General features: G+C 47.6%; 1 protein-coding gene across 1 annotated transcript; it reads left to right on the top strand.

Moving 5' to 3' along the window:
- Positions 1 to 286: 286 nt before the first annotated feature.
- On the top strand, positions 287 to 1962 carry LOC115789010 (trichohyalin-like). The gene is made up of 2 exons (XM_030742157.1): positions 287 to 433; positions 902 to 1962. Exon 2 carries the CDS (start codon positions 907 to 909, stop codon positions 1924 to 1926), a length of 1020 nt encoding a protein of 339 aa, XP_030598017.1. The 5' UTR covers positions 287 to 433; positions 902 to 906; the 3' UTR covers positions 1927 to 1962.
- Positions 1963 to 14640: the final 12678 nt, after the last annotated feature.

Raw genomic sequence — 14640 nt, 5'->3', positions numbered from 1 at the left:
GCAGACAACACAGCAGACAACACAGCAGCCAGCAGACAACACAGCAGCCAGCAGACAACACAGCAGACAACACAGCAGCCAACAGACAACACAGCAGCCAGCAGACAACATAGCAGACAACAGACAATACAGCAGCCAGCAGACAACACAGCAGCCAACAGACAATACAGCAGCCAGCAGACAACACAGCAGCCAACAGACAATACAGCAGACAACAGACAACACAGCAGACAACAGACAACACAGCAGCCAGCAGCCAACAGACAACACAGCAGACAAAAGACAACACAGCAGCCAACAGACAACACAGCAGACAACAGACAACACAGCAGAAAAGACATCTCAGCATCTCAAATAAAACAGAAATTATCACAGTGAAAGCACAACAACAAAATACTGGAAGAACACAGCTTCGACTGTGAACACCTGAAAGGTAGCTTCATTTCCTCTTTTACAAATTTCTTCCTTTGATTAAAACTTTTCTCAGTTGATTTGGCCCAATTCTCACAGCACAAAAGTGATTTTCACCACTCTTAATGCAGTTCTCCAAACAGTTAAAGCATTTTTCATAACTTATACTCACCTGTGCAAAAGGCAACATGGCGTCAACTACTATATAGTCCATAAAGACATGCTACATACATTCAGCAGCCACTTTATTAGGTACACTTGTTGGTTGCTCGACCTCAAAAAATGTTTGAGGTCATTTGATTGAAACACTAACACAATGCTGGACAGTATTTAGGAAAATGAGAGCTTTAGAGTTGTGAGTGACAAAAGTGTGAGAATTGCTCCAAATCGATTGAGAAGAAACTGTAACAGCACTTTAAAAAAAAAAGAGATTTTCATGGGAGGCTAATAATTCTGTCCTGATCTGTTGCTTTATTTCTTGGTGGAAAAGACGCAATGAACAGGCCAAACTCCAGAGCAGGACTGGTGAGCACCTCGCCCTTCACAACCGTCTCAGAGCTTATCGTGCTGCGCGAAGCCTTTTATTCCCTGCAGGTGGAAAACTACAAGCTCAAAGAAGATGTGCAACGAGTTCAACATCAACTTAAAGAGGAAGAAAAAGGGAAAATGGAGGCAAAGATGGAAGTAGAGAACATAAAGAAGGAACTGAGAGCAGTAAAGAAAGAATTAGAAGAAGAAAGAAAAGGAAAAGAGCATGTGGAGAAGGATGCAGAAGATCTCAAAAAGAAGCTACAGGAAGTGGAAGAAGCCCTAGAAGAGGAAGTCAAAGGAAGACTGGAGGCTGAAAATGAAAATGGGAAAATAAAGGAGGACTTGTTAGAATTATTCAAAGCAGTTGAAGAGGAGGAAAGGGAGGTGCAAAAAACAAAACATGACTGTGAAAATGCAAAGAACGAAGAGTTAAAGGTGAAGAACACATTAGAAAAAGAGAGAAGAGAAAGAGAGTGGGCAGAGCACAAAAAAGCCCTAGAAGAGGAAGTCAAAGGAAGACTGGAGGCTGAAAATGAAAATGGGAACATAAAGGATTACTTGTCCGAATTATTCAAAACATTTGAAGAGGAGGAAAGGGAGCAGGCAGAGGACGAAACCACAACTGCGAAGCGGAAACTGCGGGAAGTGCAGCGTGTGCTCCAAGAAGAAATTAAAGAAAAGCTGATGGCCAAAAAAGACTCAGAAGATCTAAAAAAGGAATTATTGGCCACAAAACAAAAACTAGAGGAGGAAAAAATAGAAGTTTCTATAAATACAAACATGCCCGAGACTGAAATGACAGCAAAAGACTGTAAAACAGCTCTCAGACAGCTCAAACTAGAACACAAAGCAGCCAAGAAGAATGTGAAAGTGAAAGCAAAAGAGGCCAAAAAGAAACTGAAAGGAAAAGTGAAAGAGGCCGAGCAGCAGCTGCTGAACACAATGAAAGAGCTGAAGAAGCAGAAGAAATCCACTAAGACATGAAGTCCACTTCCTCCTTCTCCTCCTTCCCTCTGTCTCCTCATCCCCCCCCCCCTCATCCTTCCCTCTGTCTCCTCATCCTCCCCCCCTCTCCTCATCCTTCCCTCTGTCTCCTCATCCTCCCCCCCTCATCCTTCCCTCTGTCTCCTCATCCTCCCCCCCCTCTCCTCATCCTTCCCTCTGTCTCCTCATCCTCCCCCCCTCATCCTTCCCTCTGTCTCCTCATCCTCACCCCCCCCCTCCTTCCCTCTGTCTCCTCATCCTCCCCCCCTCATCCTTCCCTCTGTCTCCTCATCCCCCCCCTCCTCATCCTTCCCTCTGTCTCCTCACCCCCCCTCATCCTTCCCTCTGTCTCCTCATCCTCACCCCCTCTCCTCATCCTTCCCTCTGTCTCCTCACCCCCCCATCCTTCCCTCTGTCTCCTCATCCTCCCCCCTCTCCTCATCCTTTCCTCTGTCTCCTCAACCCCCCTTCATCCTTCCCTCTGTCTCCTCACCCCCCCTCATCCTTCCCTCTGTCTCCTCATCCTCCCCCCTCTCCTCATCCTTCCCTCTGTCTCCTCACCCCCCCCTCATCCTTCCCTCTGTCCTCCTCATCCTCCCCCCTCTCTTCATCCTTCCCTCTGTCTCCTCATCCTCCCCCCTCTCCTCCCACCACACCTTTCTCTTTAACACCCCTAACCTTCCATTTTTCCTCCCTCCCATTCCCTCTATCTTTCCCATCTCCTTTTTGACTTGTTTCAAGTTATATTTCCTCCCATATTTTAGTTATTAAGTTTCCTTTTTTAGTGATTGAGTTTCCTAAATTTTAATTGTTTAGTTTCCTTTTTTAGTGATTGAGTTTTCTAAACTTTAGTTGTTAAGTTTCCTTTTTTAGTTGTTAAGTTTCCTTTTTTAGTGGTTAAGTTTCCTTTTTTAGTTGTTAAGTTTCCTTTTTAGTTATTAAGTTTCCTTTTTTAGTGGTTAAGTTTCCTTTCTTAGTTGTTAAGTGTGATTGAACTGTGTTGTGTTTTGATGTCTTCATATAATAAATGAATACAAAGTAAACAAAAGAGGTTTCTGTCAGTATGTACAACAGGACGAGAGGAAGCACTAACTCATGTTTTTGTGTGTATGTCCTCATGGCTTCATTAATGGTGTACAACTCATTTTATTCACAGTTGTGTATCACAGAAGTTACATGTAGAGTGCCCCACAAAAACTTTTGAAATTGCATTTTTTCACACAAACATCATTTAATTCTTCTGCTTCATTTTCAAACACATTCATCATAAACCACCTCAGATAGTAAAGAGACTCGGGACCGGATCCATCCTGATGTATCACAGACTCTGTAATGGATCTGCAAACTGGGTCCGGATGGGAGTCCATTCGCACAGCGGGATGAATCCAGAATGGACCAGATTTATGGATCAGGATCGCTCCTTGTAGTTTGCTGCACAGCTGGTTATAAGCTAACGTTATGGCAGCTAACGTTAGGCTCGAGTGTCCTAAAAACCCGCTTTGTCTCCGATACAGTTTGATTAAATCATCACTTTGTGTTACACGACAGGTCAGTTGGGAAAACAACAGATTTGTGTTCACTCAAAGTTTTTGTTTTATAAAGAAATCTTTATTTCACATCATTTCATTCAGGAGTAAGAATAAAACTCCCCACTCCACAGAGTAGGTCTGGGGACAATTTCACTGCAGCCAATCAAAGCATACGAGGTGAATAAACCCCTTCAATGATCTTTAACTCTAATTAGCATCACACTAAATCTCCAAAAACAATTCTCCACGGCAAGAGCAGCTAGAGGCTCACAGGTGTGCTGCAGGGAGACAAATTTACAATATTAAAGGTTTTATTAAAGAGACATTTAAAAACAATTGTAAACAGTTTTACTGATACACACTAAAATACCTGGTACCTCGATCTGCCCCTCTATTGACTACCAGCTTCCTCTACTACTGCCTCTACACAGATCTGAAATTAGGTCATCTATAAATACACAATTTCACAAAAACATCTGTAAGACATAAAACTTGAAACCTTCAAATATTCATGCCCAGGATTATGCCGCTCACATGGAGTGAGGTGTGCACCCGCCTCACGCCACTGGCCTGATCCCACTCGTAAAACTGTTTCTACGTGCAGTTGATTGTATATTTACCCCTGGAAGCACTAATTAAAGGCACAACCCCCCCTTTTTCCTTCAGTACCAACTGCCACGTTCGTATGAGTTTATTCTCCAAGTGTCGCAGGTCAGTGATGATGGATCTTCTTCACCGCTAACAGCAGCAGAAACACCAGGGCTCACTGACAGAGAGGTCAGGATGTCCTCAGCAGCTCACCTCAGTATCACTGGCACTGCTCAGCAGAGCTTCACTCACTTGTATTGAACTCCTTTTCCAAAGTTTTCCAGCCTCCTCCAGAGTAACATCTGGAAGCTTCTCACCGGCTCACTGACAGCTGAGTTACTGACAGCAGCACTGACTACACACAACATTTAAAGGAGCTTGTTGCAGCCCATCAGTGTGATGTTCACTGAACAATGACTTCATAAAGGAAATGGTCATAAACTGTGGCAAAAGCTTCACCTTAAGCATTTGAACTTCAGCAACAGTTGAAGACATTCAGACATCAGTTTTAGGCAATTAAGCTCAAACTCATTATTTACATGAACCAAACTAAGGAAACCAGTCAGACTGTCTTAAATTCAAGTTTGGAGTTATGAAACATCCTCATAACTCCAAACACAAAAAGAGTGCAAATGTGCGGGAACCACTGAGAACTGTGTTTGACTCACCGAGTAAGCTTCTGTTTGGATGTTTCTAATTTTGAAAATATTGCACAAATGCAAAAAAAGCGGTCCTACATATTTGTTTAATATGTGCATTGAAGGACAAAAATGACTCCAAGATTTCTCACAGTGTCCCTGGAGGCCAAAGTAATGCCATCCAGATCAATCAATCAATCAGTTTTATTAAGTCTAAAATGACCCCTTTCAGGGAATGAGAGTACAGTTAACAAATGTTTTAACCTTTAACCTCTCTTCTGCCTCTCTCCTCCTCCTTCTTCCATCTTTCTCCATCTCTGAGTGAACTTCTCTCTCTCTTTTCTCTCCCTGGAAACACAGCAGCTGTTCTTTAAGCTAGCAGACACACTGTGTGACAAACTGCACACAAACAGTTTTTGTGTTTGCTGATATTTGAAATTACCTGCAACACGTTACTTGGGTCAATGTCACCAAAAAGTGCGTTTGGGACTTTGTAAATCGCCCCCAAAAAGTTTCAATTTCCCAACTAATTTCATATCCATTGTATCAAGTTGACCTTTGGCTGTTGTAAACACATTTGGGCCAAAAGTGGCCCAAATGTGTTTGGCAAAGGTGGGCCATGTGCGTTTTTTCATATGTGGGCCACTTCAGGCTCACATCTATTTTGTGCGGGCCGGAAGAATGCCTACAGTGCCAGATTATTGCCTGAAGTGGGCCACTTCCGTATGCTATCTGGGTGGTAGCTGTGGACTGTGGATGTGGTACAGATGGGTGAAAAATGAAAGGAAATTTAAATGTTTTACTACTATACTGAGGGTGGCCCTGTTATACTGTATACTGTACATTTGCCAGCATAGCACAGTTCATGTCCACTTATTCAATTAGAAGGACAAGTCAGTGCAAACAGTTCTTCTCAGTGAGCATGCAGTATTCCTGTAAGGAAACATTTCTATCCTGATGTGAGTTGTCTGTTTCAGGAGGACACACCGGAGTCACTAAATCGTTTGATGGCCTTTGTTACTAATTCTCGACCCATGTGAATGACTCATGAACTCAAGTGGTTCTTTGCTGTCACCATGTGAAATTGGGCGCAAAGAGGGAAGAAAAATCTCCCTGCGATTGCTCAGGTTGCTAGCAGGCTGCTGGAGTCAACTTTGCCACTGACTCACTCGCTTTATTTGCTAAGCAGTAGTGAAAGTGTAAAAAGAGCAATGCAAACCAGAAATGTGGACCATTTGGTTTCACAGTAAAAGTTGAGCCTCTTGACACGTGTTGGTTTCAGTGGTAAGGAGTGACTTTTACTTTGAACGCTCTCTGTTTCTGGTTTCCATTCTTTTTCAGGTTTTACTACTGCTTGTTGATGAATAGTTGATGAATGTTTTCAGACAGTCAGCACCTGCCATGCAAACTACAGGTGACCAAGGAAATCTGCATCCAACCAAAGCAATTACAGAACACTTTTGGTGCAACACCCTCTTTATGGCAATTTCACCCAGTGACAACCAGCTGCCTCCAGTAACTACTTGCCAACCAGTCAGCTAATACACATTTTTCCCTAGCAACCAGACGCTTCCAGGGGGTCACCGATTGGTCTCTAGGTCTGTGTGACTGATGCTTAAACTGTTCTAGAAGTGGTGGCTCACACACACACACACACACACACACACACACACACACACACACACACACACACACACACACACACACACACACACACACACACAGGTGTCAAATTCCAAAAACAGTAGTGAACGTTTTTAATTCACTGGTCACAGACTTGAAATCTACTTGTTTGCATGTTTTGACACAAAAACATTTCGTTTGTTTTGGTGTCATTTGCACAGGTGAGTCTGTGCCATGAGAAACTGTTCTGAGGTCTGCATTAAGAGTGGTTAAAATGTTCCTGATGTGAGGATGGCATTAACTGTTTGAGGAAAAGAACTGTAAAACATCCAGCAGCAAATTGCAGAGGGTGTAGGAGTGACGATGTGCAGGAACTCATCCCTGGAGCTGCATAAATGCTTCCTCTGTTTTGGGCACTCAGATAATTGGATGATGACTTAAAGTCTACAAGATTATCACTTTTGGAATAAATTAGTTTCAGATAATGAAAAGCATGCTTTGTTTGACCCTGTGGGGATAGTTTGGAGAGAAAGCATTATTGTTTTTACTTCAGTTATATTAATACAGCTACTTCTCTCTGCATACTAAAATCTTCCTTCCTCATACAGGACAAACCTGCCTTTCACTTTGCTGTTTTGAAGTGCCGTCCTCTGTCCTCATTCCAGCACCTTACTAATACAGAAGCACATACATGGATATTAATCTCCCACGACTTTAACTTGTATTATCATCATTGTCAGCAGAAGCAGTGGGAAATGTCAGGGTCATGTGATCTCCTGGATAGGCAGATGATTACAATCTAAACAACGAGCTCACACAAGCAATTAAACAAACACTTTAAACACATGGAGACAAAAAAATAAAGTCAGCTTCTGTCAGAAGCTGAGAACATGAGGACACTTTCATTATTTTACCTGCAACTTTTTGAATATGTCTGAAACAAGAAATAATATCTGATCTCATCCCAAAGGTTCAAAAACAGTCTGGCTTTTATCTGAAAATGGAATCTGTTCCAAAACCAATGATCCTGAAGACCTTTCCATTTTCTCACTGCCACAAACACAGGAAGCTGGATGTTTACATCCCAACATCAGAAAAGTGATTTAATGTTCAATAAAATGTGTTCAGATTTGGCAAATTGATCATTCACCTCATAAAACAGGACACACAGCTCTCCTCTATGTGAGCTACCTTGATAAGTAAAAGGTATGTGTATCGGTATTGGCAATACTGCCCCTGTATTCACTTGCCATCAGATAGATACCAAAATTTGCAGTCTGACATACCACCACACACCAGACCACAGGAATGTGTCTCTGAGAGCAGACTGCTCTGATTGGTGGGCGGGGGGTTCACATCTGGATGTGACCAGCAGGAATTTTGAGCAGAAAAAAAACACATTATACTCGCTGTGGTCAGGGGCGCAGCTATATACTTTCTGAGGTGTATGCGGACACATTTTTAGGCCTGTAGTTACATTTCTCGAGGTGCATGTCATTTTCCTTAAAGGCCTTTCACAGCTCCACTGGTGCCGAAAACTAATGTTTGACTATGTGTTACCTGACCAGATCGCGGCTCCCAACCGTGGTAAGGAGACCCCTGGCGTATTCTTCACTCGGCTCGTAGTGGGTAACAAGCCTGCTTCTTCACAGCGGGTCAGCTTCCGCCAGGCGTAGAAAGACAGCAACTGCCACGATTTCAGCAACAAAACTATTTCTTTTCATCTGTCCCGAACACACTTTTTCTTTCCCTCTCCTGCGCTAGCCTGCAACATACAACACAGGGCGGCGCAGAGGACAACTAACACATGGGCGGTCCCTCCAAGCCTACAACATGGCACCTCCCACTTGGAATACATCCCCCACAAGGCTGCAATCCTAAAGGGGAAGGCTCTGCCTGTAACACTACCCCCCACTCTGGATGATGATTAAACCCTTAACATCACTCCAGCATGTTATAACATTAATAAGTAAAACAAAGAGATCCTGAAAAGAAAAACACTCTCCTCCCCACAGTCCATAAACAAGTAATTCTTTGGTGGAGGATAGTCCAGGTTGAAGATGAAGGCACTGAACTTCCCACACGAGTGTAAACATCCTCCACTCTGGAAAGGGATGCAATTAAATGTCCATAACATATCATGTTTTACACACAAAACAAACTAAACATAGACAATCCCATTCACCCAACCGGGCAGCCTAACGACAATGGGACTCACACTGGGCATGGAACCGCCCTAGGGCTGCATAACCTGAACTCTTGTCCCTCCCTTGAGGGTATGAACATATTGTTAAACCAATATTACTGTTATTATTCTCTCCTTTTTTTTTCCTTGGTCCGCTAAGGCATTATACAGTATCTGTGAATCACGACCAAAACAACAAATTAAGCAGGACAATGCAATCATGAAATTGTACCCTTACAGTCCTTACAAAACAGTCAAGCTTACCAGTTTACAAATTTTTTTTTTTTTTTTTTTTTTTTTTTTGACTGAGCAGGGCAGCGATCCGCCTACACCCTGACTCAGTTTTAGGCTACATTAGCCTTGGTCCATTAACCAGTCACCAAACCGGTCAGGTGCCCTCCGTCTCCGCTGCGGCCTGCAACGGGGTGTGGTGCTTGGAGGGGGGTGACGGTCTGGTCTCGCAGTTGGGCACAGCCCACCAGCCACATCCACTTCGGGCTGGAGGGATCCATGCGGAGACTGCAGGGCAGGTAGTGGGGAAACAGCTCCCGAGGAAACTCCTGCATCAGGACCATCGGCTGTTGGCTGAGTGTCCCACAGGTTGAGGGGGCCGAGGTCGGTGTCGGGGTCATCCTCGTCGGGCGTTGGAGGAGGTACCTCAGCCGCTGCTGTCAGATCGGGTTCTTGGAAGACCCAGCCATTGTCCAGCAGAGTCCTGGAGTGATAAGGCTTAAGCCTATCATGATGAACCACTTTAGCCTTTGTTCTTGGTCCCTTTTTAATGCGGTAGACCAGATCATCCAACCGGCCTATTACAAAGTAAGGTCCCTCGTAGGAAGGTAGGAACTTGCGGACTTTGTGTCTCACTCTCTTGGTCCCTTTAACCAGATACCACACTGCAGCACCAACTGGGTACTGCACCTGGCAGATGTTCTTGTCATACTGTCTCTTAGCACGCTCACTAGATTTCCCAAGGGCCTCCCGTGCCAGCTGATGAGAAAGTTCCAACCTTTCCCTGAGCTGCACCACATAATGTGGGAGAGTGTTGTTGTGCATATCGTCGGGTGGCAGACCAGCAACCAAGTCAAGGGGCTCAGTTACCTCTCGTCCGAATAGCATCATGTTAGGGGTCAGCCCTGTGGAACTGTGTTTGGTTGCCCGATAAGCCATGACAGCATACGGGATCATTATATCCCAGTCCCAGTGGCAGCGCTCTGCAGTGGCGGCTAATGCTTTCTGGAGGGTAGCATTGAAACGTTCCACCTGGCCGTCAGACTGTGGATGGAACGGGGTAGTGTGTGTCTTTTCGATCCCCAGCAGTGCACACATCCCCTGGAAAACAGCCGACTCAAAGTTGGTGCCCTGGTCGCTGTGCAATGACTGGGGGGCCCCATACCTACACACCCACTCTGAAACAATCTTTCTGCCACCGTGGATGCTTGTTCGTTAGGGACTGCATAGGCCTCCACCCACTTGCTGAAATAGTCCTGCACCACTAGTATGAAACGGTTATGCCTCTCTGTCTCATTTAGTGGCCCCATTAGGTCAACTGCAATTCTCTCCATGGGGGCGCCAACGTGCACTGTGCCCATCGCTGCATGTGGGGTTTTCAGTGGCCGTGCCTTTGCGGCACAGTTTGTACAAATGCGGCACCATAGTGTCACATCATCCCTCATGTTATACCAGTAGTATCTGTTTTTCAGACGCGCCAGAGTCCTCTCTGCCCCAAAATGACCACCCACTGGGCCATCGTGCATCTGCTGCATCACTGAGCGGCGAAAAGGGTGAGGCAGTAAGATCTGGGGGTAGAACACTTTGCCTTCAGTGCAATGGAACTTCCTCGCCAGCACACCATCTTTAGATACAGTCTTTTCCACTGTGCCCAGTAGGCTTAGTGGCGGGTCCACAAGCGGCTACGTCAGCCCAGGGTGGCCGACCCCCCCCTTTTTCCATCCATTCCACCACAGGGGCTATGTCTGCGTCAGCCCTTTGGGCAGCCGCAAGCTGCTCTGGGGTCCACCCACTGAATGGTTTTGAGTGGGGCAACTCACTCAACCGGTGGATGCTTGGGTGACCTACAGAACCATCGCTACTGCCGACCTGAGGCTCCACTACCCCCACTCGAGGGTGCCCTGGGGGGTTAATGACGGTAGGGGGGTCCATTAGGTTGCACTGCACACCTTTATGCTGGAACTGGCTACTGTTGAATTTGGGATCTGGAGCCATGCAGGGGCACGACGTACGGCATGGCCTCCTGGAAAGTGCATCGGCATTTTGGTGGCTTTTTCCAGGCCGATGCAACACTTTGAAGTCGTACTCTGCCAGCTTCTCTAACCAGCGGGCGAGCTGGCCCTCTGGCTCCCTCAGCCTAGTTAACCAGCGGAGGCTGCTATGATCAGTGCGAACCGTGAAGGGCCTGCCCAACAAATACTGTCTGAAATGGGACGTGAACTCTACAACCGCCAGGAGCTCTCGTCTGGTCGTGCAGTAGTTTTGTTCGGTGGCTGACAGCCGCCTGCTCCCATAAGCCAGGACCCTCTCCTCGCCTCCCTGTACTTGGGAGAGGACTGCGCCGATCCCACAGTCGCTGGCATCCGTATCGAGGAGAAACTCGCCCTGGTCCAGGGGGTAGCCCAAAATGGGTGCTACTGTAAGACGCCTTTTTAATTCCTCAAACGCTTCCTGGCACTCAGCAGTCCATTTGAAGCGTGCATACTTCTTAGTGAGTTCATGGAGTGGCTTGGCTATTCTGGCGAAGTCCTCCACAAAGCGGCGGGTAGTAGGAAGCCAATCCAACAAACTGTGGCACCTCTGTGACATTCCGAGGTGCAGGCCATTCGATCACTTGCTGAACCTTCTGGGGGTCAGTAGCAATGCCCCCGGCCGAGATGATGTGCCCCAAGTAGGCGACTTGCTCTCGGAAAAGGCAGCACTTTGAAGGTTTCAGCTTTAGGTTGGCTTTGCGTAGCCTAGCAAAGACCTGTTCAAGCCGCTCCAACATCTGGTTGCTATCCTGCCCCAAGACAATAATGCCATCGAGGTATACCAAGCACGTTTCCCACTGCAGCCCAACCAGGACTCGATCCATTAACCTCTGGAACGTGGCCGGCGCATTGCATAGCCCAAAGGGCATCACGTTCCACTCGAATAGCCCCTTTCGAGTACAAAAGGCAGCTGCTTTGCGGGCTCTAGGGGTCAGTTCTACTTGCCAGTACCCGGATGTCAGGTCCAGTGTACTGAAGTACTTGGCTGTGGACAGCGTATCCAGGGTGTCCTGGATGCGTGGCGCTCATTTAGGGGCCGATAATCACACACAGCCGTGGACTCTGGTCCTTCTTTTTCACCATCACAATTGGTGCAGCCCAACTGCTGTTGCTAGGCTGAGCTAACCCAGTATCCAGACTCTGCTGTACCTGCTGGTCAGCTGCTGTCTGCTTGTCCCCTGCCATCCTGCGTGGTGGATGTTTCACCGGTGGCCCCGGTGTGATCAGGATGTCGTGCTGAACAACGTTGGTGCGGCCAAGGTCATTTGGGCCGGTTGAGAAGACGTCCCCGTAGGACTGCAGAAGGCCAGCCAACTTGTGGCAGGCATCCCACGTCAAGCTGGAGCAGCTCTCGGCATACAGGGCCTGCAGATGGCCCGGCACGGAAGCAGGGTTAGGGCTGCTGCACTTAGAGGCTGCTGGGGGACTGAGCAGATGAGGCTCCATCCCTTCCAAGACCCGTGCCGGCTGGAGGACCCCAGCCACTGCACCCCTTCTTAAGGTAACAGGCGCAGCCCCAGGGTTGAAGACTTGGATAGGGATGCTGGAGGGTTTCCGAGGCTGCACAACTGCGTGGGCCACGAGTACCTGGTGCTTCTCCACGAAGCCTTAGTGGGGCTCAACATCAGGTCCCCATGAGTGATGCCACGGGAGAACCCTGGGACTACGTATTCGCAGCCAGGCGCCAACACTGTGGTGCGTGCCACTCTAACAACATGTACTTGGGGTCGGTAGTATGATTTAAAGAGGGGTACCTTTTCGTCGAAAAGGGTTACCTCACTGCGGCCATAGTCTAGACAAGCGCCTGCTTCTTGCAGGAAAGGGTGCCCCAGAATAACTTCGGTGCTCTCAGCCATGTCAGCCAGGATGAAGTTCACGTCCGTGACCCTGCTACCGACATGCACCGGCAGGACAACCTCTCCAAGGACAGCCAAACCCTCTGGGTTGATGCCCTGTAGGACCTGAGCAATGGATGGCTGTGTCTGGGGCCTGGAGTCTATGGGAATGGTGTCAAAATGGTGGAGGGGCAACACATTCCTCCGTGCACCAGAGTCCAGCAAACCACATAGTTCCAGCCCATGCACCAGTATCTCAACACACATCACATCTCTGCGATTTTTGTTGCAAATGACCACAGCACCTGGGTCAGAGGTCTGGTCCCTGCTGGCCCTTAGTGGCTTTTGTGCACGAGGACGAGGGGAGGGACAGTTCCTCCATAGGTGTCCTATGCCCGAGCAGTTGTGACAGACAGCTTCTCTCCTGTTCAATTGTCATGCATGCTTGGATTCTGCTGCCCATGCTGCTGAGGTCTGTGTGCTCTCTCTGATGGTTTATATTTTAGCATGTGCACATTCTCCCGTACCATAGCCGCCCGAACCCCTTGTGCTGCTGAGCCCCTAGTGCCTGACCGCATCAGCTGCGTGACTGCCCTGGCAGCCCTCCTGGTTGTCTCGAATTGGTGGGCAATTCCATATGCTTTTGCCAGGGTGCGTGGCTGTTCCTCCAGTAATTTCTGGATCGTTTCAGCTTCTGCCACAGCATTGATAAAAATTTCTACACCAATGCGATCTTGCTCCCTCTCGGATCGATCGGCATACACAATAGAAACTTTTTCGTAAATGTCATCTCTGAGGGTGTGCAAGGCTTCACCGGGTTTCCTGAGTCTCTGTCTTAACTCAATGCCGATGGCTGCTGCATGTTCTGAACATGGCCCATAGGCAACCTCTACCTCCTCCACAATCCTCCTATAGCTCCAACGAGCAGATTTGGGGTTTTTGTGGATTATGGCGCCAGCCGCGCCCCTCAAGCTGAATCTGAGTTGGACAGCCATAGTCCTCTCTGTCCAGCGGTTAGCCTTTGCACAATTCTCAAACTGATAAAGAAAATCCTTCCATGAACCTGATCCATCAAAGTGACCTGGCTGCAGTACAGGAATTTTTTCTTTGCCTCTGTAATGTTCATCGTCACTACTGTCTACAGAGTCACGATCATGCCCCGCACTAGAGTGACAGTAACGTGGCACTGGCCTGACTTGCTTTGGGCTGTGTTGACCATGTTCATAAAGTCCAAGCTCCCCAGCTGGCGCTGCTGCTACGTGAGGCGTGGAGGAGCAGCAATCCTGAGCCAGCATTTTAGGGCTGAGTTGTACAGGCTGGGGTGTGCATGGCACGATACATGGATCAGCAGGCTCAGTAAACTGGGCTTTTACAGGAGCGCAACGGTTACGGTTCATAGCCGTGAGCGAAATGGCTGGCTGGTCACATACAGTGGGTGTAACGAACTCAGTAGGATGCTGATCTGTGCCACAGGGTGCAGCTTTAACTGGTGTGGATGCCATGTTTATAGAGCTGTCACAGTTTGGATAGTGACGGTAATTCAAATCGCCACAAACTGCCTTCTGTGACGCCTCTGGTGTTAAGAAGGGGTTGGTGTGTGTGGAGGGTGGCGGGGTGAGATGCCATGCAGCCTCACTCTGTAACATATCAGCGGCTTCTTCATTAGCGGCTAATGTTAGCTCCATGCCTGTGATGAAAGGGTTGCTACTATATCGTTTAGCATATACTTTATCGGGCGAGTCCATATTAACTTTAGCAGTCTCTGTGTGCTCCGGCAAAAATGGGTTAGCGCTCCTGCTAAGGTGCATTACCTTGGTGTTGCGCTCGGCATCCTCGCGTGCTGCCATTTTCTCTCTCGTCGGAGAACTCTCTCTCTCGCCGTCCTTTGCGGAGCTTAATCCCGGACAAGAGCCCCCAGTGTTACCCGACCAGATCGCGGCTCCCAACCGTGGTAAGGAGACCCCTGGCGTATTCTTCACTCGGCTCGTAGTGGGTAACAAGCCTGCTTCTTCACAGCGGGTCAGCTTCCGCCAGGCGTAGAAAGACAGCAAC

Source organism: Archocentrus centrarchus, chromosome 12 (assembly GCF_007364275.1).
Source record: "Archocentrus centrarchus isolate MPI-CPG fArcCen1 chromosome 12, fArcCen1, whole genome shotgun sequence".
Lineage (NCBI taxonomy): Eukaryota > Metazoa > Chordata > Actinopteri > Cichliformes > Cichlidae > Archocentrus > Archocentrus centrarchus.
This window is presented reverse-complemented; position numbering and strand designations above follow the sequence as displayed.